The 26,548-nt window shown below is 51.6% G+C and overlaps 12 protein-coding genes across 12 annotated transcripts; 6 read left to right on the top strand and 6 right to left on the bottom strand.

Annotated features, from left to right (window-relative positions):
• Positions 1-878: 878 nt before the first annotated feature.
• N7510_008384 (SET domain-containing protein) lies at positions 879-2,812 on the top strand (the record flags this gene model as incomplete). Its single annotated transcript, XM_056980309.1, has 2 exons — positions 879-986; positions 1,058-2,812. 2 exons carry the CDS (start codon positions 879-881, stop codon positions 2,810-2,812), a joined length of 1,863 nt encoding a protein of 620 aa, XP_056830518.1.
• A 471-nt stretch (positions 2,813-3,283) lies between these two features.
• N7510_008385 (putative carboxylesterase) lies at positions 3,284-5,014 on the top strand (the record flags this gene model as incomplete). The annotated part of the gene is made up of 2 exons (XM_056980310.1): positions 3,284-4,678; positions 4,757-5,014. The coding sequence occupies 2 exons, from the start codon at positions 3,284-3,286 to the stop codon at positions 5,012-5,014; spliced, it is 1,653 nt and encodes a 550-aa protein (XP_056830519.1).
• A 212-nt stretch (positions 5,015-5,226) lies between these two features.
• Positions 5,227-7,122, bottom strand: mrh4 (ATP-dependent RNA helicase MRH4; the record flags this gene model as incomplete). The annotated part of the gene is made up of 1 exon (XM_056980311.1): positions 5,227-7,122. The coding sequence occupies one exon, from the start codon at positions 7,120-7,122 to the stop codon at positions 5,227-5,229; it is 1,896 nt and encodes a 631-aa protein (XP_056830520.1).
• Positions 7,123-7,749: 627 nt separating this feature from the next.
• On the top strand, positions 7,750-11,919 carry bud4 (uncharacterized protein; the record flags this gene model as incomplete). Its single annotated transcript, XM_056980312.1, has 4 exons — positions 7,750-7,839; positions 7,898-10,272; positions 10,353-10,567; positions 10,619-11,919. The coding sequence occupies 4 exons, from the start codon at positions 7,750-7,752 to the stop codon at positions 11,917-11,919; spliced, it is 3,981 nt and encodes a 1,326-aa protein (XP_056830521.1).
• Positions 11,920-12,747: 828 nt separating this feature from the next.
• On the bottom strand, positions 12,748-14,705 carry N7510_008388 (amino acid permease; the record flags this gene model as incomplete). Its single annotated transcript, XM_056980313.1, has 7 exons — positions 12,748-12,955; positions 13,040-13,427; positions 13,472-13,651; positions 13,702-13,966; positions 14,018-14,378; positions 14,427-14,540; positions 14,596-14,705. The coding sequence occupies 7 exons, from the start codon at positions 14,703-14,705 to the stop codon at positions 12,748-12,750; spliced, it is 1,626 nt and encodes a 541-aa protein (XP_056830522.1).
• Positions 14,706-15,845: 1,140 nt separating this feature from the next.
• On the top strand, positions 15,846-16,257 carry N7510_008389 (thioredoxin family protein; the record flags this gene model as incomplete). Its single annotated transcript, XM_056980314.1, has 2 exons — positions 15,846-15,868; positions 15,933-16,257. The coding sequence occupies 2 exons, from the start codon at positions 15,846-15,848 to the stop codon at positions 16,255-16,257; spliced, it is 348 nt and encodes a 115-aa protein (XP_056830523.1).
• Positions 16,258-16,840: 583 nt separating this feature from the next.
• On the bottom strand, positions 16,841-18,130 carry bgt2 (GPI-anchored beta-1,3-endoglucanase EglC; the record flags this gene model as incomplete). Its single annotated transcript, XM_056980315.1, has 1 exon — positions 16,841-18,130. One exon carries the CDS (start codon positions 18,128-18,130, stop codon positions 16,841-16,843), a length of 1,290 nt encoding a protein of 429 aa, XP_056830524.1.
• A 170-nt stretch (positions 18,131-18,300) lies between these two features.
• N7510_008391 (uncharacterized protein) lies at positions 18,301-19,047 on the bottom strand (the record flags this gene model as incomplete). The annotated part of the gene is made up of 2 exons (XM_056980316.1): positions 18,301-18,358; positions 18,647-19,047. The coding sequence occupies 2 exons, from the start codon at positions 19,045-19,047 to the stop codon at positions 18,301-18,303; spliced, it is 459 nt and encodes a 152-aa protein (XP_056830525.1).
• Positions 19,048-19,259: 212 nt separating this feature from the next.
• Positions 19,260-19,607, top strand: N7510_008392 (uncharacterized protein; the record flags this gene model as incomplete). Its single annotated transcript, XM_056980317.1, has 1 exon — positions 19,260-19,607. One exon carries the CDS (start codon positions 19,260-19,262, stop codon positions 19,605-19,607), a length of 348 nt encoding a protein of 115 aa, XP_056830526.1.
• Positions 19,608-20,252: 645 nt separating this feature from the next.
• Positions 20,253-20,849, bottom strand: N7510_008393 (GNAT family N-acetyltransferase; the record flags this gene model as incomplete). Its single annotated transcript, XM_056980318.1, has 1 exon — positions 20,253-20,849. One exon carries the CDS (start codon positions 20,847-20,849, stop codon positions 20,253-20,255), a length of 597 nt encoding a protein of 198 aa, XP_056830527.1.
• Positions 20,850-21,626: 777 nt separating this feature from the next.
• N7510_008394 (uncharacterized protein) lies at positions 21,627-21,974 on the bottom strand (the record flags this gene model as incomplete). The annotated part of the gene is made up of 1 exon (XM_056980319.1): positions 21,627-21,974. One exon carries the CDS (start codon positions 21,972-21,974, stop codon positions 21,627-21,629), a length of 348 nt encoding a protein of 115 aa, XP_056830528.1.
• An 810-nt stretch (positions 21,975-22,784) lies between these two features.
• Positions 22,785-26,161, top strand: N7510_008395 (uncharacterized protein; the record flags this gene model as incomplete). Its single annotated transcript, XM_056980320.1, is given in 3 exon segments — positions 22,785-24,065; positions 24,148-25,937; positions 25,957-26,161. The coding sequence occupies 3 exon segments, from the start codon at positions 22,785-22,787 to the stop codon at positions 26,159-26,161; spliced, it is 3,276 nt and encodes a 1,091-aa protein (XP_056830529.1).
• Positions 26,162-26,548: the final 387 nt, after the last annotated feature.

Raw genomic sequence — 26,548 nt, forward strand, 5'->3', positions numbered from 1 at the left:
CCGTGATAGCGCTTGTGCTGGTTAATCGTTTCGGGAGTTAAAGTCCTAGTGCTGTGCTAATATCTACCCAGTGTATGACAATGATGATGAACTGGCATAGACGCGCATCCCAGAATCTTTGCGCCCTGGAAAATTCGATATCCTTAGAGCTTCCCACCAGGTGTTTCGTGTCTTGGTGGTGCTTGCCACGGTGGTTCAGCTCGTCGGAATTCTGTCGGCGTTTGATTATAACTATCACCATCGGACTTGTAGCCCTTTGTGAACGATGATTTGAGCAGCGTATTCTGATGACTGCGACGATACACGATCTGTTAGATTGCTGTTTGCGCAAGAGCGTGAGAGGAAATCTCTCACGCGATATAGAGGGAGAGAATTGATCCTAAAATCTATGTAAAAAAATCCGAATTGATTGCAATTCTAGGCTTGTCATCCCTGGTGATTGTTCCCGGTGCATTCACCCGTACATTCAACCATGACTTGCCTGTAGCGTGCCATCGAGTCTCATAGACTCTCCCAGATGAGCCACTGGAGGCATTGTTCTTGATTGTTGTTATTGTCCAGTGCGATCCTTCGTTTTATAGACAGCCTCCGACACAGCCTCGAGTCGGGCGCGGGACGAAACAACCTCCTATTTCAATTTCTGAAACGGCGACTAACCGCATCTTCCCTCTTCTTTCGCTCAGCCTACCACTTGGGGGAGGGAGGCACTTGATTGACTCCTACTACCCTATTCTTTTTGGCTCATACTTCCATCCACTCATTCTCCACTCACCCGACCCATTCTTGGCCCCTCTACCCTCTCTCCCTGGCATCCCGGACTCCGCGTTCTTCCACCCTCCCACAGCACATTGGACGGTAATTCACTCCCTCCACTCACGATGCCTCCGAAGGCGCGATCCAGTCCTGCCGTGCCCTGCCGCGAACGTCTGACCTTGGCCAAGCTGGCCAGCTACGACGACGTCGCAACGGATGCCCTGGTCGATCGCGTAAGTGTCTCTTGCTCGCCCCTTCACCACTTGTCGCAAATCGCGCTGACCCCTCTCCTCTCTCTCCACAGGCCGCCTTTTGGACCAACACGCGCAAGAACCGCACCAAGTACAGCCCAGCTCGCGGTATCCACGACGACGATGTCGCGCACATCCTTCTCCACGATGTCGTCGTCGCCAAGGATATCCCGCAAGCCGAGCGCAAACTGCTCGACATGTCCGGCTTGAAGAAATACATGAACAGCCTGCCCACCCCACGCGAGAAGGAGTGGTTCCGTCGACACATCCGCAAATACATCCAGATCTACCACCCGGATTGTCCATTCGAGGTCACCACCACCAATCGCTACACCATCACCGAGCATGAGGCGGCTATCGGTGCGCGTAAGCCGATCAAGAAGAATGAAGAGATCAGATTCCTCGCTGGAACCTTGGTGCCCATGACCCGGGAAGAGGAGCTGGACCTCGGCTTGACGCGTAAGGATTTCAGCATTGTCATGTCGAGTCGGCGCAAAACCCCGTCGTTCTTTTTGGGCCCTGCGCGGTTTGCGAATCATGACTGCGATGCCAACGGACGCCTGGTGACAAGGGGTAATGAAGGCATGTCGGTTGTGGCTACGCGGAATATTGCTGTCGGCGAAGAGATTACGGTCTCCTACGGCGATGATTACTTTGGAATTGACAATTGTGAATGTCTATGCTCTACATGCGAACGTGCTTGTCGCAATGGTTGGTCACCACAGGTGGACTCGGACTGCACCAGCAAAGAATCCACACCGGCCTCCATCGATGAGGCAGCGGATGTTCCACTGTCCGGAAGAAAGCGCAGACGTGACTCGTTGGACTCGGATGTCACATCCTCAGGCTGCTCGACCCCGCTCAAGAAGGCCAAGTTTCAGCGTCAAGTCTCTAAGCTCCGCGAAGAGATCTCTGTTTCGGAGCTGGCTACGGAACCAGACACGACACTGGTAACAGTGCTTGCTCCAGAGATCTCTTCGGAGCAGGCTACTGAACCAGATGCAACACCAGTGACAGTACCTACTTCTGTCTCTGTCGACGATACTCCTGCCACACCGGCCCAGGGCGAATACCAGGTCTCGAAGCTGTGCGAGGAGATCAAGCTTCCGGATCAAGCCATCTCTATTGAACCCGTCTTGGAGGTTACAACCACTGATTGCGAGTCTCCCGGCTCCCCTGGACCCGCCGAGTCTCACCGATCATCGACCTCCACCACGCCAACGTCCGTTGACGAGACCCCCGCCATCAAGACCGAGGAAGTGATTGAAACAACTGAGACCCCGGTTGACGGCGAGAATGATAACATGGAAAAAGCCGTTAAAAAGCGCACCTACCGCAAGAGGCGCTTCATCGTCTCCTCCGTCGAAACGGAGGTGCCAGTCGCCCGGGTACCGGGTGACTACACTAGGACATCCAGACTACTCGCACAGAAGTATGACCGCTGGATCGACTGTTATACATGCAATGTCTGGTTCTTGCAGTCGAATTCATACCAGAGACGGCGCGAGTGCCCTCGCTGCGAACGGCATTCCAAACTGTACGGGTTCCAGTGGCCCAAGACCGAGAAGGAGGGTGCGTGGGATGATGAGGAGCGTATCATGGACCACCGCGAGGTCAACCGGTTCATCAGACACGATGACGAGAAGGGTGTGAGCCGCAGGGGCCGCGGCGTTAGCTTTGGGATTACGCCCACCCCAGACGGCACTGACGCTCGCACCGAGACAGAAGCCAGTGATGCGAATGATGAGCGCCGCCGGCCTACTCGGTCTAGTCAGCAGCGAGCCCGGGCACTCCGAATGACGATGTAAGTTCGAGGAAGCAGGTTTTATCGCGTGTGCCGTGCTCGTTTGGATGGACATACATGATGTACTTTTTTCGGGAATGTTTGGATATGCATTGGGATAGGTCGATGATCTGGATCATGGGAGGTGTTTTGTTTCTGGACTATGATTTACCGGATTTTGTTCTTGCCTGTAGAGTTAGCCAACTATTTTGCGCACATCTACAATAGTCAAAGCTTGGAACCTCTCACTCGAAGTACTATATCTCGACCGGGACAATGCAGCCCGAACATCCCCGTCTGTTCCTCCCCGCATTTCGCCACAAGCAGCAACAAAAACTGCACCAATGAACACCATCCTCGATCCTTAGCGAGGTTGAATTGGCTACCTCGATAGCCCCGTGCAGATCGCCTGCGTAGGTGTTTTTCCGTCCGTAAGATGTCGCAGAAGATATAACTATAGCGGATCATCACCCAGAACACAGACTAAAGTTCAATCATGAAGCTGCCCATCGCAACAACGGGCTTCTCGGAGCCTTCTGTGCTCTACCTACTTCTACTAATTTTGATAGGAGTCCGCGCTAGCTCAGTATCCGACACTGACTACCTGCTCGTCCATCTGGACTACGGCTCCTTCCAAGGAAACTATGACTCGACCTATAACCTCTCATATTTCCGCAAGATCCCCTTCGCTTCGCCGCCAACGGGGAGGAACCGCTTCCGGGCGCCGCAGCCGCCGCAGCATATCTCTGGCGTGTATAACACAGACCAGGACTTTAACATGTGTCCGCAGCGCACGGTCAATGGCTCCGAAGACTGTCTGTACCTGGGCCTGTTCTCGCGTCCCTATAACCAAGCAACGAATCCGCGCCGTCCAGTACTGGTTGTGTTTTATGGCGGGGCTTTCATCGAGGGCACTGCCTCGTTTGATATGCCTCCCTCTTCATACCCAGTGCTGAACGTGAGCACGCTCAATGACTACATCGTCATATACCCGAACTACCGCGTAAACGCCTTCGGTTTCCTCCCAGGTAAATCAATCAAGAACTCCCCAGACTCAGATCTAAACCCGGGACTCCTGGACCAGCAATACGCTCTAAAATGGGTGCAGCAGCACATCACCCATTTCGGCGGCGACCCGGGCAACGTAACGATATGGGGCCAGTCCGCGGGCGGAGGTTCCGTTGTCGCGCAAGTGCTGGCGAACGGACGGCACGGCCAGCCGAAACTTTTCTCCAAGGCGCTGGCCTCATCGCCCTTTTGGCCGAAGACGTACCGATATGATGCGCCGCAGGCGGAAGAGCTTTACGACCAGCTTGCTAATCTGACGGGTTGTGCGGACTCAGATCATGAGATTGAGACGCTGGAGTGTTTGAAGTCTATTGATGTGCAGAGTCTGCGTAATGCAAGCTTGATTATTGATGCGGATAATACATACACGACGAGCTCGTATACCTGGGCTCCTGTTATCGACGGCGAGTTCTTGGTTGATACACTCTCCGTTGCTGTATCCAGCAACTCCCTCAATACGGAGTTTGTCTGGGGGATGTATAACACGCACGAGGGACAGAATTTTATTCCACCGGGCCTGGAGAGTACCGTTTCAGAGGAGGGGTATAATTCCTCCGTGGCTAGTTTCCGGGACTGGGTGGACGGATTCTTGCCTGGGTTGTCTGCAAGGCAGATTCGGGCTGTCGAGTCTGTTCATTATCCGCCTGTCGGGAGCTCGGAGACTATCTCGCAGTATAACTCGACGTATATTCGTGCTGGCTTGGTTTATAGGGATGTCGTGCTCTCTTGCCCGGCGTATTGGGTTGCGTCTGCGGCGACGAGAAGGGGGTACGTGGGGGAATATACCATTCCGCCTGCTACGCATGGGAGTGATACCATCTGGGTTTGTTTTGCTTCTTCTTCTCCTTCTTTTTCACATACTTTCATTTTTCGCGACCGTGATTAACTAACAAAAATACAGTGGGACACCATCAACTCTATCCAAGAGACAAACCCGCTGGTGTACGACGGCTACGCCGGTGCATTCGCCAGCTTCTTTCAAACAGGCGATCCCAACGCACATAAGTTGACCAATTCCTCTGAGCCCGGGGTGCCGGAGCTGCAGGAGACGGGGAAGGAGTTTGTGATTGTTGAGGACGGGTTTGAAAATGTGGAGATTGTGCAGTTGAAGAAGAGGTGTGAGTTTTGGAGGAGTGTTGCGAAGGACATCCCTATGTAGTTTAAGCAATACAATATTCCCTCCATTGAGGAGAGAAGCAAGATGGATGTGGGATGGGAGTAGAATCAAGTATATACATGCCAGCGCCTATATATCGTACACATCGCCTAGGCCATCGGGTATTTAGTTCGTTTTTCCAACCTGAAAACCAACGCCATTTATGATACAAATAGTTTTGATAGTAGTTATACAAAATGCAAGATTAGACCAGATCAGATCAGTGCTTGGCCGCGGAACATGCCCTCGCGCACTTCACGGACCACGTCCTTGCGGTCCTTCTTGCCGACAAGCACAATACCACGACCGCGCTTGCCCATACGGCCGAGTCGGCCGAGCCGGTGGATGAAGTCGATCGTTGTGTGCGGCACATGATAAAGGACGACGGTCCTCACGGCCAAAGTGTCGATACCGCGCGAGGCGATATCGGTGGTCACCAGGACCTTGGTGTCGGGCAGACGGCGGGTGGGCCGGTCCTCTTTCTCCAGGACAAAGGGGATAGCCTTATCTTGCTTGCGGCGCTTGTTGGCCAGCAGGATCTCCTCAGAGGTTGGGGGAGTAGCGACGTCGGTGAACTCGGCCAGGATTTCTTCGTGTTTGCGAGAGCTGGAATCCCGGGATAATGACACCGCATCGATACCCTTGGACTGAAGGAACTGTGCTACTTCTTCGGCTTCCTCGCGCTCATTGACAAACACGATGATCTTCTTCACGCGCGGCTCCATGTATCGCTCCAGCTGACCTGCAGACTCCTCGGGACCGGATTTACCGATCGACCAGATCACATCCGCGCAGGCGAGATTGCGGTGTCCGCGGTACGGGTCTTTTTCGATATCCACCACGCCCAGCTGTACGCGGCGCGGGATGGCGTGTAGTTTGGGAGTTGTCAACCGTCTAATGTCCGGGTAGAGTTTGCGAAGCTGAGAGTCGAGACTGCGGGGGATGGTGGCCGAGCAAAAGATCAATTTCTTGAGAGACGGGGCGACCTTGTCGATGATCTCGGTGGTAGTTGGTCGGAAGGATTTGTCCATCAGGGAATCCGCTTCGTCGAGGACCAGGTGGCTGACACGACTGAGGACGTAGGGGTTCGTCTTGGCAATAGACGACAGAAGATGCGGTGTCGAAACTAGAATGTCAATTCCACTCGGGTGGAAGAGCGTGTTCTTGATCCGACGCGGACTGAGGTTTGAAGCGATCATGCCAGACCGGTACTTGACTGTATGGGCGAGAGCCTTGACCGTCGATCCAACCTGGGCCACCAGCTCCGATGTAGGAACCAAGATGATGACTCGGGGACGACCAGCATCAGTCATCGGCGCTTCCTCCGGCTCCAAATCGAATGTGCGGTTCTTCAGCCTTTCCTCTCGCTCTTTGGCCTTTTGTTCCTCAATCACCTTCTCCTCTTCCTGGTCGCGTATTTCGCCGCGCTTGGCCGCATCCACTACCGGAAGCAGGTAGGCCAACGTCTTTCCCGAGCCCGTTTCTGCCGCGAGAAGATACTGGTCGTACTGAGGCTCGCCAGCCTCCACCTTCTTTGCTTTCTTCTTGTGTCCAGATCCCTCGTCCAGGAGTTGTGGTATGGCAAGACGTTGGATCGGCGTCGGAGTGGCATCGGCGATACCCGGAAGCGCCTGGGAGAAAATCGACTGTCGCACCGCGGGCAATAAGGGGAAATTATCGAAGCTGGTGATGCTTGCAATCTTGGACTTGATTGCCGTCCGGCGGCCATATCCTATTGGCGCCAGCATTGTCTGCATTTTTAATGCCTTGTACAGCGGGCTTTCCTTCTTCTGGTCGGATTTGTCGTCTTCTCCGGATCGCTTCTGCGCGGCTGCAGACCTGGCGCGTGGTGCAGCGCCTCCAACGCGGGGGGGCGTCGTTTGGTTCATGCCCGAAAAGGGGCCTCTCCAATCTCTATCAGGCTTTGTACTTTTCAATGAGCTCCTTCCGGCATTAGGAGACAGAGCCATTCGAGATGCCTTGCGGCGCGTTCGGAGGGTGGCCATAGATCGCGTGGCCTGCCATGATGTCGGAAGGACCGAGGGAGAAGGGGAGATGGCCGTGCGTGTTCGACATAAAAGACAGACGGAGGAACGAATGGGCAGAGGCATTATTCTGCCGGATTGAAGAATGGACGAGGAGTGAGTGACTATGAGATGATCAACGAGAAAAAAACGAACGAGCCAGAACCCATTCCCTGACGCTAGTCGATTCTGGGTCTAGCCCCGATCACCCGCCAAACACACGTGATCCGCTGAGTCACCCCCCGCCTGTCGTTGCCCCAGCGACTCCCGGGCCCCCAAACAGTAACAAACCCACTCTCCGATCCATGGTATCTACCACAACACTATCCATAATCAAGATCCATCCCCGATCTGCTTCTTGTCTCTCCCCTGCTCGTGTTGTCATCCCTTCCATCCCTTCGTCCCTGCGTCAGATTTCCATAAATTATTGCACTGTCTGACCCTTGGACGGCGTGTTGACGCACTGGCATTCTTGCTTCGATCGACACTCCCTTGGACGCTTTCGCAACGAATGTACAGCACCTCGTCTGCGAACAACTCCCACGCCGCCTGAACGAAAAGGTATGTTTGTTTTGACACGGATGGCATTACTCGACCTACCGCCGTCACTGGTTGAAGCTCTGTATTGACGCAATGGCAGATATTCCTTTTCACCGTTTGTTTTCTTGCTCATCACCTCCGCGCCCTGGTTTCCATACGCACTCAACATCAGCCATGGGTCTTGGAGCGGGCCAACGGCCACTCTCTGAAGTGAGCCCGATGGCGCAGCGACGTAACTCACCCAGCTGGAATCAAGTCTCAAAGGTAACGCGACACCCCCACCAACATCGCACGATAAACAAACGGCTGACTTCGCAAGCAGACACCCAGCGGTGAATCGACTGCGTACGATGGGTCTCCCTTGAACAATTCCTCTTCCTCGCGCCTTTTCTGGAAAGGTCGCGACTCTCCTAGTCCCTACAACAAGGGCAGCGAAAACCGAAACCCTTATGACCCGGAAGGCTCGTACTTCCCGTCCAAGCGGCCCTCCCTGGAGGACCTCAAGCGCGTTTCGCGGGTTAAGAACCACAACATGTTCCGCGAGAGTGGCCAAGAATACGATCCAACCCAAGCGTCGGTGCCACATCGGCCCTGGGCTGCCGAGCGCTCCCCCCAGCGGGAGAGCCTCGTCAGCATGGCCAAATCGCAACACGACGATAGCCCTGTGACTCACACGCCTCGCCCACCTTCTCCCAGCAAAGACCAACCTTCTCCGGGCAAGTCCTCCCTGTCCAAGGGAAGCCGGTACGGCAAGGGCTTTGACCCTCAGAGCGACATCTGGTCGGAGTTTGACAGCATCGGTCATCGTCATGCTAAGAGTGTGACGTTTGACGTTGCACCTCCACAGGTCAACGAATATGAAATGACCACCCCAGATCCATCCTCTGTCGCGTCTGGCTCTCGTGAGAACAGCTACGATTCCGAGGACGATGAAGATATCAGCTTCGAGCACGAGTCATCAGTCGAGCACGAGGATAGCTTCGACGCTTCTTTGGAAGACATTGAGAAGACTCCGGTCGTGCATCCAGATGACTGGCGCTTCATGAGCCCCGCAAATGACGGAGAAGATGGAGATCCCTTCATTGAACACGTCGAGGGTCGTAGCACAAACACCCACCCGGAACGAGAGTCGGCTCAGCATGAACGAGTCGAGTCTCTTGACTCCAATGGTGATCCACGCCCTCTGCCGCCCTTGCCCTCTGTCAACCGTCTTTCTGGCTCTGGTCCGGCTTCGCCCAGCAGACTGGCTGCTGCTTTTGAATTGGGCAGTGGTGCCCAGCGCATCCTGCCGGCACCTCCTTCACCAGCTTCCTACAGCAAGTCAGACTTCGGTGGCCGCATGTCTCTTGAAGAACGCCTGCGTCTTATGATGCTCCAAGAGGATGAGGCAGATGATGACGATAAAGAAAACGCGGCCCTACGCGAATCGCGACTGAGACCCTCCGGCCTCGCGAAAGGTTTCGACAAGAAGGAGGCTGATGAATCTCAGGACCACCTCTTCTCACCTCCCCGAATCTCTCGTGACTCCATTCTGAGACACATCCGCAAGAACGAGAGCTGCGAGGAGGATGACGAGGAGGATGATGTCTCGGATATGGCCTCTAGTCCTCACCATTACGATCACTACGACCCTGACGTGCCCATTCCTTCACTGGAAAATGACGACGATGATGATAGCGGCAGTGTGATCGTCAAGGAGGAGGAGCACGAACACGATCTCTATGCGATTACCGATTACTACGAGCATCTTTCGGACAACAGTCTGTCTTCCAAGGATACCCGAGCTCAATATGACGAAGACAGCAGTTACTCTCTTCACGATGCTGCAGGAAGTGACGGCACTGGCTCTGGTCACACCACACCGGTGCCTGAGGAGCAGACGGAGACTGCTGCGCAGTCGAGCGCGGGACTGAAAGACCTGTCGGAGAAGGGTGAAGCTAGACCCTTGGACATGGCTTCTATTCGAGAGTCACTGGGAGTTCGTCCCGCTACCCCAGAGCAACAGGAGGAGCAGGTCTCCGAGCCTGGAACTCCCGACTCCGTCATTCGTCATCCCGTAGAGGACGAGGATGATGAAGAGGAGAAGGATGAGAGTTCGTCTGATGAGGCGGTCCCTGAGCCGGTTGCAACCGTCCGGGCTCCTGGTGCTGGTCTCAAGGTCCGACCTTCGCTGACTCCGGCGGATATGGAATCGATGGCTGCCACCCGCCGCAAAATTAGTGGCCAGCATGATACCATGTCGCAGCTCACCAAGCAAACGTTGAACGGGTCAGGCAAGTCAGATGAGACTGTTGGCGATTCTGGTTCTCTTGCACCGCAGCTGGCCTTGCCAACCAATTTGATTCAACGACAGCCGAGCTTGATGAAGCTGGATATCCCGTTCAGCATTCAGGAAGAGAGTCTTGGTTCCGGTCTCGACAAAGAATTTGACCGCGTTATTGAATCCCAAAAGGTGGCGTTTGAACTCGCTCTTTCCCAGATTTCTATTCATGAACCGCGACTCCCTCCCCCGGAAGACCCCCAGGATTCTTCTCGGAACAATAACTCACTCTTTTCCCAAGCGTTTGCTAACACTCCCCGTCCCAAACAGAGAGGATACCTGATGCGCCAGAACACGAAGGTTATTATTGCGAGCAGTCGCAATGAAGAGCCAGCCATCCCTGCTGAACCTGCCCCCGTCGATCCTCGCGGCACACAGTCTGCGGGATCTTCCCCCGCAAGGCCAGCCAGCAGACTTGGACCACGGAGCCTTGGAATGGACGGATGCGTCGTCCTAGTGTGAAGACCCCAGCGGGTATCCCCAAGAAGAAGCCTGTTCCTTCCGGACCTGCACCGCCGCTCCCAGGCCAACAGAGCAATGTTCAGGAGGCAACCACCCCTATTGAGGAGACCGAGCCTCAGCTGAATGAAATTTTCGAAGAAGGTGAAGAAAGAGGCCGCCTCTTTGTCAAGGTTGTCGGTATCAAGTACCTGGACCTCCCACTCCCGCGAGGTAAGAATATCCTTTTCTATTGACTAGACCAACCACTGACATTGATGCAAGGCGAACGATCCCATTTCGCACTTACTCTAGACAATGGCTTACACTGTGTAACCACTGCATGGTTGGAGTTGGGCAAGTCTGCTCCTATTGGACAAGAGTTTGAGCTCATGGTGCAGAATGATCTTGAGTTCCAATTGACCTTGCAAATGAAGCTCGACGAGAGCAAGTTCCAGACTCAGGAGAGTGCTGCATCATCGCCCTCTCGTCAGAAGGGCTCGGCCCTCAGTCGTGTGTTTGCTTCCCCGCGCCGTCGCAAGGAACAGCTTGACTTGAAGCAGCAGTCTCAGCAGAAGGCCAAGGACGTCAACGCTCCGGTTTACGAACGACTTCGAAACCTCGTTTCCCGTGATGGAAGTTTCGGCCGCGCATATGTCTCATTGAGCGACCATGAGCAGTATGCCTTTGGTCGGCCTTACACTGTGGATGTGGCTTGCTTTAACGAATGGGCTGTCGAGGAGACTCCCAGCAGCGTCAAGAGCAAGAAGAGTGCCACCAGCGTCAATTCCCAGCGTCGTCCACCTTACAAGATTGGGAAACTTGAGCTGCAGTTGCTGTTTGTCCCCAAACCTAAGGGCATGAAGGATGAGGACATGCCCAAGAGTATGAATGCCTGCATTCGTGAGATGCGTGATGCAGAGAGTGTAGCAGCGCGCACTTGGGAAGGCTTCCTTTCTCAGCAAGGCGGTGATTGTCCGTTCTGGCGTCGTCGCCTCTTTAAGCTTCAGGGTTCTAAATTGACGGCCTACCACGAGACTACGCGTCAGCCACGCGCAACAATCAACCTCGCCAAGGCGGCCAAATTGATTGATGACCGATCTTCCCTTACCCAGAAACAAACCAGCACCAAGGGTGGTGGTCGCCGCAAGTCCGCCTTTGCCGAAGAAGAGGAGGGTTACATGTTTGTTGAAGAGGGCTTTCGCATCCGCTTCGGTAACGGCGAGGTGATTGACTTCTACGCCGACAATGCCGCAGATAAGGAGGGATGGTTGCGAGTCATGTCTGAAGTTGTTGGCAAAGGCTCTTCTGGCAACGGAGCAGTCAAGGCTTGGGCAGATTTAGTTCTCAAACGTGAGCGCAGTATGCTGAAGCCGAGACGTCAGACTACCACCGATCGACCGGCTGCACCTCCTGGCCCGCCTTCGCCCATTGCGAAGCGGCCTATGACAGCAGCTCCAGCTCTCAAAGGAACGGCGGCGCAGGCGCCCCAGTCTCCTCGTCCACGACACAAACACACCTTCTCGCAGCCTGAGGTTCGCGGCATGGACTCCCGGCACCAGAAGACTCGCTCTCTAATCTTCTAATATGTGTCTGTGCTCCTAATGGCATTTCAAAGCCCCCATTCGTTTCTTCTGTCCATGATGTCAAGTTGTTACCATACCATGCCTGAACTTTCATTCCCTTCTGGGATGTTCATCACACTGATCCCGCTTTCCAAATTTGATTTCTTTTTTCTCAAGGCGTTGGTGTATCATGCTTCCTGTTCCTTTTGTTCTACTTTCCTTTTTGCAGAGTGTTTCTTTTCTGTTTCAAGACCTGCTCAAAGCAGACGAGGGAATGTGTCTGTTCCATGGGTGCTACGACAAGTGTATGACCCCAAACCCAGGACAGATGATCTTCTCATGACCCTTGAGCTTCCTGTTGTACGTTAATGCTACATATGCCTTACTCTTCTTTCCTTCGTCAGTTGATAATTGAGTTATTTCCTTTTCCTTATCCTATATCCTGCATCTATCGTAGTCTGTTTGTACCATGTCGACAAAACTCACGAGAACTCCAAACATCTCCCAACCGTTGATTACTCTCTCCCAGCCCACCCTGAACAATAATCCTATCCTTGCCAATAATATCCGCATCAAACCAGCTTCGAACAGCGCGTGTTACCACTCAACTGTGTATCACAATTCATTCCCTAATTTTCCCGTTCGCCCTTCTGGTACCTTTATGACATAGACTTCGACACACATGTGTTCCACGTATATTGATAATGTTCGGAATTCATTACTGTAGTTGCTCAATGGTTATGGCGGCAGTAATGTGAGAAGTCAATCTAGCTTTATTTTGGACTCATGACATTAGACACTGCCTTAATATCTGTACAAAAATGTTCACATGTAATACCCCAAGATTCACTAACTCCACAAGATGTTGATCCTTGACCACCAGGACTTGGGACCCTCTGGCGGATCTGGATCGTTCTCTGCAATCTCCACAAACCTCGCAACGGGCGATTCCTCCAAAGAGACAATCTCGGTACGATACCAGATCTTATATCCGAAGTAGAGAGCAGCGAAAATACCAATGTCAAGATAGGCAGAGATGAACGTCTCAGTTGACCAGCTGTGACAAACCGGTTAGTTTCTCGCATTTTATCCAAATCCGAAGATGACCTCGCCCGTAAGATCGAGAGTGAGACAAACTTACTGCCCATGAATAAAAGTGGTATAACCACCCGTCAACAGAATAATGGAAAGCGAAATCAGGGTCATCCACGCCGCATACGGTTGCAAGGGCGCTTTCCATGGTAGTCTAGTTCGAGAAATACCCTGCTTCTTCATGGCGTAGTAGAAGCGTAGATACGTAGTGCAGATAACCAACCAACTCATGATTTGTGCACACGCCACTAGATCCTGAAGCCACGTGAACACCGTTGCGGCCGTGGCGCTGACGGACATGTAGCCTAGGGCCATCCACATTCCGATTCCGAGGACGCCCATGTACGGTACGCCCCAGCGGTTGGTGCGGGCTAGGAAGCGCGGAGCTTGACCTTCCCGAGCTAGGCCGTAGAGAATGCGGGAACCGCTGAGGAGAGCTGCATATTGTTAGTATGTCCTAGATAGTTGGACGGAGACACACTTGAGTTTCCTGAGCTCCATGCGCTGGTCAATACGATTGCATTGATGATGTGAGGTACTACCTTCACATTTGAGCGGCTTGCGGCGATAAGGAATGGTGATTGGGCTGCTGTTCCGGTGCTTCTTAGGAGCATTTTGTCGTTAGAGGGGACGAGCAGGGTAATCACGAAGACAGATATGACTGAGGCATGTTAGATACCGGAATTTGGAAAGGATGGAGGTTGAAAATACTATAGAACAGTGCGACTCGGACGAAGACTCTTTTAGCGGCTCTAGGAATATTTCTTCTCGGCGCATGTGTCTCTGCTGCGGCCATGGAGATTGTCTCGACCGAGGAATAGGCATACGCGGCGTTGGCGAAGACAGTCCAGAATCCCATAAAATGGCCCAATGCTCCTGGAAAGCCGAGATACTGAACAAAAGGACCAGGGTCGTGCCAATATTTGAAGCCAATAACTTGGTGATCGGGGCCGCCTCCTGCGGTGAGTACAAGGCCCTGGAAATGTTAACATACCATTATCAATGAATTTCGAGATGGGTCTAGTACCATAATATTCATGCCGACAATCAGACAGACTTTCAAAATGGCAAGTGTGAATTCCACTTCTCCGTAGATGCGAACAAGAAAAATGTTGGTGGCAAAGAGAATTGCGCTGAAAACCGTCACCCAAATCGCGTTGTTGATAGTCACCCAGAACTGTATGATCACTGCGGCCGCAGAGATCTCAGCGGGGATGGAGATGAGATACTGATATGTGACGTTCCAACCTTGCGCAAAGGAGAAAGCAGGGTCCACAAAATAAGCAGCAGGTCGGATAACACCTCCACTAAGAGGAACAAGAGCGCTCAATTCTCCGATGGAGAGCGTTACCCCCGAGATCAATATCCCCATTATCGTATATCCCATGCTGCGGATAGATTAGAATTTGTTCAGACGTGTATGAGAAGAAACGTACACAATACCTGCTGGCCCGGCATTGGCTAACGCTCGTCCGGAGCCAAGGAAAAGCCCCGTTCCAATTGTGCCTGCTAATGCGATCATCTGAATGTGGCGCTGCTGCAGTCCTTTTCTGTGTTGACAAGTCAGAAATAAAAGAGAAAATGACCTGAATGCTCCGATCGAACCTTAGATCTTTCACTTCTGCCATTTCAGGAGCATCTGCTCCGTCTTTGGCCTTTTCAACATCATAGGGCTGGGTGCTAGGCACTGTGGTGTTGACAATATCATCCGCCATCTCCTAAGTAAGCTTTGCTACCGTGGCTGTTTTCGTATAATTGTGGAAAGAGCTTTAAGGAGGAATCAGCGACCTGTAGCATTCATATGTCCTAGGGGTCTGAGATAAACAATTGGAGAAGATAAGATGACCCACACGTAGCGTGGGCAGCGCGCTGTAATTTCGAACCGAATATGCGTGGGGGTGATAGGGGGGGAAACCTCCTAAGCGCAACTATAAATGGCAGACTTGCCCTCTTAGGGTATTTGCCAGCAGTCAAACTGGACGCTGGGAGCGATTTATCGGAGTGTGACCGAGTGCTCTACGCCGATCCACCCTTCTCTTTGCGGGGAAGAGGGCTCGACCACCGAGATTGCCCAGACCGGAGAAATATCTATTACTTGAGAGGATCCACTGCGTCTACGATAAGCAGAATGGAGGGAATTGGGTATGGACATGCGTGGACTTTTGCTTGGTCTTTCGAACGATATGGTATTTCATCTACTCAACACAGTTATCATACATGTGCCCACGGATCCTAGCTACGGATTTAGCTAGTAAGCAGCCTTGTCGGAGTAGCGACCACTTAATTAACAATTAGTGGCACATCCTTGCGTTCCGGCTATGCATATGCAATAGAAAATGCTGGTGTACAGATATATTTAACAGATATCGGGCACGGATATGATCAAATTTTTGCAGTAATTGGCCTTCTGGAATCGTAATAACCTTTACTAGAAGGCAGTTACTTATCATTACTCTGGGTGGCTAACTAGTTACAAATAAATGGCCATCCATGGTCTCCGCGCAACGCCGCCCAATCCTTGATAAGGCCTTGTCATGTGACTAGACAACTATGTGGAAAAAACCAATTCTGATGTCGGAGGCAGTGGTCTCATATTCCCTAGATAGATAGATAGGTGCTCATAAATATAGAAATCAAACCCTGACCTCCAGAGGAGGTTACTTTGAGCTTGTGCTTGTATTGCTTCCTGTCTCTCGCTTGGTTGCGTCATCGACTCTACGATACTTTCACAGGATTTGTGATGCCATCTGGTTACATAGCTAGGGAATGTACTACAAAACCTCTCACTGATCTTCTTTCTCTCACTTCATCGTCATCAGCCCTTCCTCAATTACTGCATTCTGTCTATATCCACCATGCCAGTCAAAGAAATCAGCTCGTACGTCCTTCCTTATCCCAAAGTATATCCCGGACATCCCGCTAACTGACAACCCACCGCTTAGAATGCAAGACTTCCACGAGGCCCTATCCACTGACGGCAACGTAGTGGTTCTCGACAGTTGGGCAAAATCGTGCAAACCTTGCGAAGTCATCGAGCCGGTGATGGAAGACTTTAGCGAGAAGTTCTCCGACGTCCGATTCTATAAGATGAATGTGGACGCTGTCGATGACGTTGCGCAGGAGCTTGGCATCAGCGCCATCCCGACGATTCTTCTTTTCAGGGATGGGCTGAAGATCACGGAGGTTGTGGGGGCTCATACGAAGACTATCGAAAATGCGATCCATGAGGCTCTTTCGTTTGGGATTCATGGGGTTGGGGAGACATAGGATACCTATTTCCTCCACTCGGATTCAACGTTTAGGGCATGGGTCTCGGTCTCTGCGGAGATGTTGGAAGAGGAATTATTTGATGGCGAGGGCATGGTTTGTGTTTGAGAGAGAAGAATTTGCAATTGAGCTTGATTTAATTGTGTGGGGGAGCGAAGAAGAAAATTGCATCGGATGACTTAGAGATGGCAATATATATACGGTTAAACGCCAGAGGTATTGAATTCGGAAGGGATCAAAGTCGAAGATATCATTGGCACTCTGATACAATGCGATAGCAATTCCTCACCCTCACTTAAACTATCCGAAAATCTCCCCGAAAGATGAGATGTGAGGAGCTCCAGGAATTAAGCATACTAATAATGATGTACCCGGGCTCTTGGCGCATGTTCCTGCATTGTTATATTGTATTGACGAGTCTTAACTTTTACAGTAGGAAGTATGTATATCCGCGATCAGAAACCCTTAATTCTAATCTAGACAGAGATAAATGAGTGTGAAATTGTACAGAGAAGACAGTCCCGAAATCCAATCTTGATAACAGCTTATCCTAGTCACTCCAGATCCCAAAAAATCAAAACGCTTAAGCCAACATGGCGAGCGCGATGCCCGCAACGATCATGCCAAAGGCCGAGCCGGAGGCGCGGGTGGCAGCGTTAGGGGTCGTAGTAGGCGACGGAGAGCCGGAGGTGGCGGAGCCGGAGCCGGAGGCCTTGGTGGAGGTGGCACCGGCAGAGCTGGAGCCCTTGCCACCGCTGGCGCTGGAGGAGGAGCCGGAGCTGCTACCGGTGGAGGTGGTCGAGCCGGGGGAAGAGCTGCTGCCAGATGAGGAAGAGCTGCCGCCAGATGAGGAAGAGCTGTTTCCAGACGACGACGAGGAGGAGGCGGTCGTGGAGGAGCTGGAGGAAGAGCCGGCAGACGAGGAGGTGGAGCCCTTGGGGCAGGTCAAGTCGAACAGAGGCTTGGTGCTCAGGGTGGTGCCGACGATGCCGAAGCTGGGGTTGGGTGTGGCCGAGGCGTCGGCGTCCTGCAGGGTGTACCAGTAGGTGTTGGTCTTGCCGAACAGAGGGCAGCCGACCTGGTCCCAGTACTGCTTGGCATTGGCGATGGAGGCGACACCCTGGTTCTCGGTCGTGCCGCTGACGGGCCAGCCGGTCTCCGTGATCCAGACCTCCTTGCCACCAGCAGCGGACTTGGTCTTGGCAACAGCATCGTTGAACAGCGACAGGCCATCGTCGATCGAGTTGGCCATGGTGTTCTGGAAGAATGGGTAGCCGTCGAAGCCGAGCCAGTCAACTGCGTCGTTCACGGCAGAGTTGGAGCTGTTGACCCAGGAAGTCCAGGTGTCGACGTGGCCGATGGGGGCGCCGCTGAGGCCGGTACCCTTGATCAGGGAGCGGACCTGGTTGATGTAGTCGACCAGCTCGTCGGGCTGGACACCGGGGCCGGCGTCGGACAACTCTCCGGTGGGCGAGTTGCGGTAGAGATCCTCACTGCCGACCGAGATACCAACCACCAACTTGGTGAACTGCTCGCCGTACTGGCTGATGGCAGACTTCAGCGCAGCCAGTTCGTTGTCCGTGTTGCCGCCGGAGGTCCAGAGACCCAGGAGCAGGGTGGTGTCTGACGCGATGGCGGCGGGAATGGCCGAGATGGGGTCGTTGGTGGTGCCACCCTGGATCATGGTGTACAGGCGGGCGCTGTTGAATCCCGAGGTGCCGACGAGGTTCTTGGCGGTGTTGAACAGGTCCTGGAACTGCGACTGGGTGCGGCTGCTGCCATCGCCGTTGGTGCTACCGTAGTTGAACCCCTGGAGGGCGGCCTGAGACGAGCCCAGCGATAGGGCGAGGGCCAAAAGGCTGGTGAAATGCATGATGACAATGAAAGAAAGTACAGAGAAAGAAGAAGACAAAAGAGTGTTGTGAAAGGGGTTTTAAAAAATAAAAAAGAGCGAGTGATGAGAAATTGGGAGAGTGGAAGGAGAGAAGAAAACAAGCCACAAGGACAGACACGTTTAAAAGGGGACCGCGCCAAAATCTAGACTTACGCCACTGAGACAGGGGTCGGTGGGTCACTGTGGATCCAGGCCGCGTCGTTGTGCCTGGAGTGAGGGTGTTGGATCAGTTAGTACGTTAGTACTTAAGATGTAGTAACTATACTATTTTGGGAGTGAGGGTCTACCAATAGTTTATTCATTGTCAATTATTTGTGGCTTGTGTTCTTATTTGCCCCTGGAATGGACAGAATAATTCTAGAAGGGATCACGTGGAATTTCCAGCCCTCATCCATGGGTATCGCATCGCTGGTAACGAAAAAAGAAAAGCAAAGGGGAAAATCTCACCACACAAACCCCTGCGGTCCCTGGGCGATCGGATTGGTGGCAACATACATAGCAGCTGGCTCGACTCCATTGGGACCGTTGTCCTGCACCTGGAACAAGCTGGCTAGAGCGATCCAGTTCGGGTCCTCCTTGCCGGCAAGATGGCTAGGCTTCACCACAATGACCAATGGACCCCGGCAATTCGCCTTCCATTGCTGCCTGAGCAATCGGAACCCTGTCTCTGCCGAGATCACCCACTTTCTCCGGAGAATCCACGTCTTGACGGTCGGGTTGCAGGAAGCCGGGATGACGAATTCAACCTGGCATCTGCTGTCCTCGTACGCCTTCCCATCGGCCGTCGGCTCGAAGATATGATTGACGGCCTGTGAATGTCCGCTCTCCGGGTTGGAGGGGCACTCGTGCTTGTTCTCGATAGCCCGGATGACCGGCGGTGTGTTGCGCACATACATCGTGTCGGCAGGCGCATGTCGACGCGCCCCGAGGTGAGTAGCGGCAGGGAAAACTTGCATGGATTCCGCCAACGAGAGGGATCAGTTGCACGCGGATCGACAAAGCCATCTCGCCGCCCGCGTAAACCACTCTGGGCGCCGTGACCTGGGTGCTCACACCCATAGTAGGGTCAGAATCCATTCGGAGCTTGTCCATTAAGCTGTGTTCCCAAATGAGGGGTGAGCCGCTTGCTGATGATTTTCATTTGGCCCGAGAAAATGCCCCTGGTCTGTATCTGTGCCCATTCATCTTTGAAAGGGCGATGCATCGTGATATGCACGCCTTTCTCGACCGAATCGAGCTCTTCGATCTTATAGGAGCCTTTATTCACATTAGACTCGATCACAGCGACGGAGTATTTAATAACGCCAGACCCAGCGCTCGGACCTCGGGCTGCCAGCAGGTCCTAGGAGCTATGGTCATAGATGGCGGCAAGGGATGTCCTGCGGCAGACTCGAAGTTTCCGGATGATGGATCCCAGCCCTTGACGGGTCCCGGTGATTACATCGTGGGCGCATAGATTTTATTTGGGCGATCCAGGGACAAATCAATATAAGACGACGTCATTTTGTCTCAGGGGTAGTTAATAATGATGTGGGTTTTGAAACACAACAACTGACAATAACAATGATATGTGGGTGAGTCGCTGAGGGCGTGTGGCTTTATGGAATGTCTCTCCAGGGTTTCTAGCCCTCCAGGATGCACCAAAGGCTTAACCAGCATCTCTAGGTGCTATAACAACAAAGTGGTACTGTAGTCAATTTCAGCCCCAGACGATGTGACAGGCGGAACCTTCGATCTAAATTAAGAGGGTCTAGGGGCCGATCTATCTCAACACGGTGTGGCTATGTTGCTTAGCGCGTCCCACTGTCTCACCACAGCCACAAGGGTGAGTGTGTTTTAGAGGCCAAGCCATTTTCAGTCAGCGTCAATTGTGGCTTGTGCAATAAAGAGGGAACAAAAAACAATTGGTCGCTCGAAGTATCCCAGTGGCTACGGTAGACCAATTTGCAAGGAGATAGCACCAATAGCGTGTAGAGCAAGCAATAAATTAATAACTGAGTAGACTATGCTTATCATGGCTTTTGGCATGACATTGCCAAGTCTTCATGATCTCCTCGTGGATGTACAATACAGTCTCGGTGACCTTCAATCCTCGCCATATCTAAGAGCTGGTAGACTTCTTCTTCGCTTCCCACTCGTCCGATAAAATCCCCATGTGAATGCAATCCCACCATCTCCCCGCTTTCCACAAACACTGCCTCCGCCGACCCTCAGGTACAAAACCAATCTTCTCATATACCTTCCTTGCCCTCTCATTCCATTCAAACACCGTCAGTTCCACACGATGTAACCCTGCCGTCAAAAAAGACCAATCAAGCAACCACGAGATAGCCTCTGGCCCGTACCCCTTCCCCTGGTACTGCTTCGCTATAGTAATCCCGAACTCATGTGTTCGGTTATGAACGAATACGGGCGGCTGAGATTTCAGCGAGATCACCCCAATCGTCTCGGGTTCCTTGTCCTTGTCGTCTGGGATGATGCATATCATAACAGACATGAACATCATGTTTTCAATCGTTTTTCTTAGATCTTTCCGTTCCTGGATGCTCATGGGACGATGGAGAGCGTGCGATGCCATAGACCCGACTGACGGGTCGTTGTAGAGAGCCATGAAAAATGCATCGTCCTCGGCGTTATCCTCTGGGGCACGGTAGAGGAGACGTGCGGAGCGATAAGGTTCTAAAGGGAAAGGATCCATTGCGCTGGTTGGTAGACTTGAGTCGTGGATATGGTAGGTGGATATATCTGGGTGGATTGAGAATAACTGGGGGAGGTACGGTAGTTTATAAGTCGGAGTTCGGATTCGCTTCCTCGGAAGATGGTTTATCTGTGGCGTTCCTAGCTTACACCATGTGACTCACCCAATACGAGATGAGTCTCGGGTTCAAGGTATGGGTCGATGAATGATAGTCTAAATACTCCCAGCCAGATTGTGTACCTGACTTTTGGTGATCCTGCGTAGTGCGGGGGAGTTATCAAGAGTCACCAAAGTACATCGGGAGATGCCTAACAAGCTCAGGTAAGCCACTCTTGCACCGATGCTAACCGCTACCGGAATTACAACTTTTTTTTCAACATTTCATTCTATTATAGCGCAATATGACTCTCTGTAGGTCCTTGACCTGACTTGGCCTTCTCAGAGCAGGCACTATGTATATACAGTCGGGGTCCACATTAGGAAGGTGGGGTTCCATTCTGATGAGGCGAGAAATTATTGTTTGGTTGAACTCTCAATGATCGCGGTGTGGAGGAGATCGGAAGTATATGAGTTGAGTGTGACCATTTACGGAGCACATTAGAATGCGCCATTCCACCAGGAAGAGACTAGCTGATCAAATTTGACTACCCTCGAACCAAATCTCAAGCGCCAGTTCATCACCTCAACTAATATGAAAGATACCGCAATTGGAAGGTGCCGGGGGCACGAGATTGCGGAGAACCAACAGTCCTCAAAAATGACCCAGAACTTTTCATCTCAACGGATCAACAGGGCGCACGAAGAATGGATAATAGTTGCAATCAAGGCGCCCGAAATCATTTTGAAGTCATCCTTGCCAAGACCAATCGCAATGTCCGCTGCTTGGATAACAGCAGAAGCCCCAATCACCAGCGATACCAACGGCCCGTCAAAATAGTAAGGGAGGAGGCCAGCCAATAGCTCGAGTGGTATTGTGCGCGCGGTATACATGCGCTGGTAGAAACGCTCGCCGTTGGTCACCTGGATCGATCCGGAGAGAGCGGCTGGGTTGACGGTTGCGATCACTCCTGCCGCCGCGGAAGCGAAGGAAGCGAGAAGGTTCAAGCCGAGGAGGAGAAAACGCATTGCTGAAAGCAAGAAGAGAAGGGTCAATGAATGTGGAATATATATTCGAAAGATGGGTATTTTCGGAGAACAGAATCGAGGCTCGGGTCCATGAACTGAGCTCTTACCGGAATCGACCGAAGAATGTCTACGTGTCCCGCGCCTTATCCTTACGTGAAATTGTTCCGAAGAGCCTAGATAACAAATGAGACTATTCGCGTAAGGACCCGACTTTTAGGGGGCGATCATTTTCCATTAGGGCCGCCAGCGGTATTTCTACCAGCTCCCCGTCGCGGGTTTGGCGCCGGCCCCAAACTAGTTCCGGGACTGTATTGTGTGGAGTTTAGTGTTGTACTCAACGGGATCGCCCGCCCCGCTACAGCCTCATGACCTGCGCTCTCGACAGTATAAAAGCGTGGTGAGTCGCTCAATCATGATCGATCTCCTTCTTTCTTACCACTCCGTCTCGCCCGCTAGCAATGCATCTGGATGAAATAGCGGTCCTCGTTTGCTGGCCTAGCTCCTGTCGAGCTAATAATTTTTCTTCCTACCTTTAGGCTGATGCATCTCCCAGAGGTTAGAAAGGCAGAGAGAGGTTAAGACAGGAACTCGCTCACGAAGTAGAATGCCAAGCCACACTATTCTACTATGGGAACAGGGCCAGGCCAACATTAGGAGGAACCATCTTGTCAGCTTCCCCCGCAGTGAGTGAGGCGGAAGCTCATCCTTTTCTCCATCTCCCGACACTCGTATCTTTATGTTCAATACATCGTTGAAAATCCTTAATTTCCAAGCCAGGTTGCCATTTCTAGAAAGCCACTGACTATTGTCATGAGTGATCCGCTGTCGATCGCAGCTGGGATCGCTGGATTCCTCTCACTTGGGATTCAAGTTACGCAAACCCTGGTCGATTTTTATTCGGTCTATAAAAGCCAAGACAAAGATATTGCAAAAATCGCCCAAAATATCGAAAATCTCCAGAGCGCATTTCGGTCTTTGGGGATTGCAATCCAGCAACGCCAATCCCAGCCCAACGCAGAGGGGCTTCTTCAAGAAGTCCGCAAGGCCACAAACAGATGCCATGAAATCATCGAAGAGCTCCAGGCGGAGTGCCAGAAGTTCTCAGCTGACGCGACGATCACCGGTTTGAAGGGCCGTTTTCAAGTCGCTGGGCGTCGTGCCGCCTATCCATTCCGAAAAAGCACTATACAGAAGATCGAAGAGGACATTGGCGAGATCCGGGAAAATTTGTCGTTCGCCCTAAACGTTCTCCAGTTCAAAAACCATAATCGGATAGAGGATGAAATATCAACAGTCAGATCTCTTCTCGAGCGGACAAAATCAAGTCAAATTTCTATTACGATTCGTTCGTGGCTTCAGGCACCCGATCCATCTGTGAACCATAACGCTATTTCTAAAAAACACCATCCAGACACTGGCCTATGGTTTATTAACAGCTATCAATTTGCAAATTGGCTACAAGAACGGAGCTCTTTTCTCTGGCTCAATGGGTTCGCAGGGTGTGGCAAGTCGGTTCTCTGCTCCGTTGCAATACAAACTACATTCCGTGAGACAAAGCATAGGAATAAGGTTGGAATAGCATTTTTCTACTTCTCCTTTACCGATGACTCGAAGCAAGATGAGCAAGGCATGTTACGTGCACTATTGTTACAACTATCGGTCCAGCTCCAAGATGGCGAAAAGGAGCTCGAACAGCTCCGCTTATTGTCTAAGTCATCTACCCCTTCAGTGGAAGCCCTACTCCAAACTCTTCGAAAATTCCTTGAGAGATTCCAAGATAGCTATATTCTCCTCGATGCATTAGACGAGTGCCCGCAAGACAACGGCAGGGAAGGGGTTTTAAGAGCAATAGAGGCGATACGAGATTGGAGCATACCTACTACTCATCTCTTAGTGACAAGTCGTGAACAGTCTGACATTCGACGATCTTTAAACCCTTCTTCTAACCATGATATATCGATGAAGAATTCAGGAATTGATAGGGACATTGCAGGTTTTGTTTCTTATCAGCTCGAAAACGACCCTAAGCTCCAGAGGTGGAAAGTACGCTATAGCGAAATTCAAACTAAATTAACACAGGGCGCCCAGGGCGTGTAAGTATTCTAAAAATAGAGGGTATATCCTGATATTCTAATAGCAATTTATATCTAGGTTCAGATATGTGGAATGCCAGCTAAATGCTTTTCGCCGGGCGCGAAACCGGAATCAACTTGACGAATGTCTACGATCATTACCTCGTGATCTGGATGAAACGTACGAACGTATGCTTTGTAGCATCGATGAAACATATGTTGAGGATGTACGACGTATATTAACAATTCTCTGTGTCTCCACCCGTCCTCACACTGTTGAAGAATTAATCGACGCTCATGCGGTGGAACTTAGTGAACCACCATATCTCGACCGTGATGGCCGGTCCTACGAGCACGATGATCTCGTGGATATTTGCCTTGGACTTATAGAGATCGTGGCAATCAAAATTGATGATGGAGACCCGATTTCGGTCGTCCGTATCGCGCATTTCTCTATCCAAGAGTATCTTCAGTCCGACCGAATCCGCCAACAGAAAGCGGAAAGATTCGCTATTCACAGTATCACTGCAAACACAGAGATGACTCAAATCTGTCTTGTCTATCTTCTGGACCCGAGACTATCGGATGGAGTCTTGGACGAGAAGAAGGTTCGAGACTTCCCACTTGCGCACTTCGCTGCCGCGCATTGGTACCACTATTATCGAGTTTCTCAAGAGGGAAAGTCAAAAGCTGAAAGCTTGATATTGAGGATCTTCCAAAACGAGAGGAATTCCTTCGTGAACTGGGTCAGGTTTTATGATATCGATCATCCACTGGAAAACTACGTCAGTTTTAACAGAGGAATGGATGACATGGCATCGCCTATATACTACGCATCTATTTTGGGGCTGGAAGCGACTCTGAAGAGCATTCTAGCAACTTACACAAGGTCTTCCAGTCTACCAGACATAGTTAATGCCATGGGTGGAAAGTATGGCAATCCACTTCAATCCGCGTCCGCTAAAGGCCACAAAGAGGTGGTCCAAATACTTCTCGATCATGGTGCCGATGTGAATGCCGTAGGTGGATACTATGGCAATACACCTTACGCTGCATCAGCAAGAGGCCATAGAGAAGTTGTTCAAATGCTTCTCGATCACGGTGCCGATGCGAATGCCCTAGATGCACTCTACCCGGCATCAGCTAGAGGCTACAAAGAGGTGGTCGAAATACTTCTTGATAAAGGTGCCGATGTGAACGCCCAGGGTGGATACTTTGGCAATGCACTTTACGCCGCATCAGTTGCAGGCTATGATGAAGTAGTCCAAATACTTCTTGATCATGGTGCCGACGTGAATGTACAAGATGGAACGAATGGTAGTGTACTCCAAGCCGCATCAGCTGAAGGCCACAAAGAGGTAGTCCAATTACTTCTCGATCACGGTGCCGATGTGAACGTCAACACCCTGGGCCATGGCTTCGGGAATGCACTTCAAGCCGCATCAGCTCATGGCTACAAAGAGGTAGTTCAAATACTTCTCGATCAAGGTGCCGATGTGAACGCTAAGGGTGGATACTATGGCAATGCACTTTACGCCGCATCCGATAGAGGCTATAATGAGCTGGTCAAAATACTTCTTGATCAGGGTGCCAATGCGAATGCACAGGGTGGAGAGGATGGCAATGCGCTTCACACTGCATCCGCAAAAGGCCACAAAGAGGTAGTCCAATTACTTCTCAATCATGGTGCCAATGTGAATGCTCTGGGTGGATACTACAGCAATGCACTTCAAGCCGCATTAGCTAAAGATCATAAGGAGGTGGCTCAAATACTTCTTGATCATGGTGCCGATGTGAATGCAAAGGGGGGTTCTATGGCAATGCACTCCAAGCCGCATCCGCTACAGGCAACAAAGAGGTGGTCCAAATACTTCTCGATCAAGGTGCCGACGTGAATGCAAAGGGGGAAGCTATGACAATGCACTTCAAGCCGCATCAAGCGCAGGCCACAAATATGTGGTTCAAATTCTTCTCGATCATGGTGCCGATGTGAATGCCAAGGGGGGATTCTATGGCAGTGCAGTTAGAGCCGCATCAGCTTGGTACCATAAAGAGGTTGTCCGAATGCTTCTTGACCATGGTGCCATTACCAGTACTAAGCCACCTCGAATTTGAGTTCAAGTTATGTATAGGTTGCAGTAACCCCAAACGTCCCAGAGCGATACCGTAAGCTCAATTTGTATCTCGGCCCACGCATGTCCTCTGGATGATCGCAGGATCTACCGGTCTCATGGGTGATCGTATCAGTAGTTAGTGAACTCTCTAGGAATCCTAAACCCAAAATGGAAACTAACATTAAACTGGCGAGACCCAAACTATGAAAAATGGCATACTTGCCAAACCGTGGTTAAAGGTGAACCCTGATTGTTGTTACCCCGTATCTGGTGTCGGAGTCTTACAAACGATCGACAATTAAAGTTCCGAGGAGACTGAAGCAAGGAATCAAACAAAGTTCACAATCCTGTGTGTTGGAATTGACGTCGACCTGTGGATTGCAGCCCC

Source organism: Penicillium lagena (assembly GCF_028827675.1).
Source record: "Penicillium lagena strain IBT 129212 chromosome Unknown utg000006l_segment0_segment0, whole genome shotgun sequence".
Classification (NCBI taxonomy): Eukaryota; Fungi; Ascomycota; class Eurotiomycetes; order Eurotiales; family Aspergillaceae; genus Penicillium; species Penicillium lagena.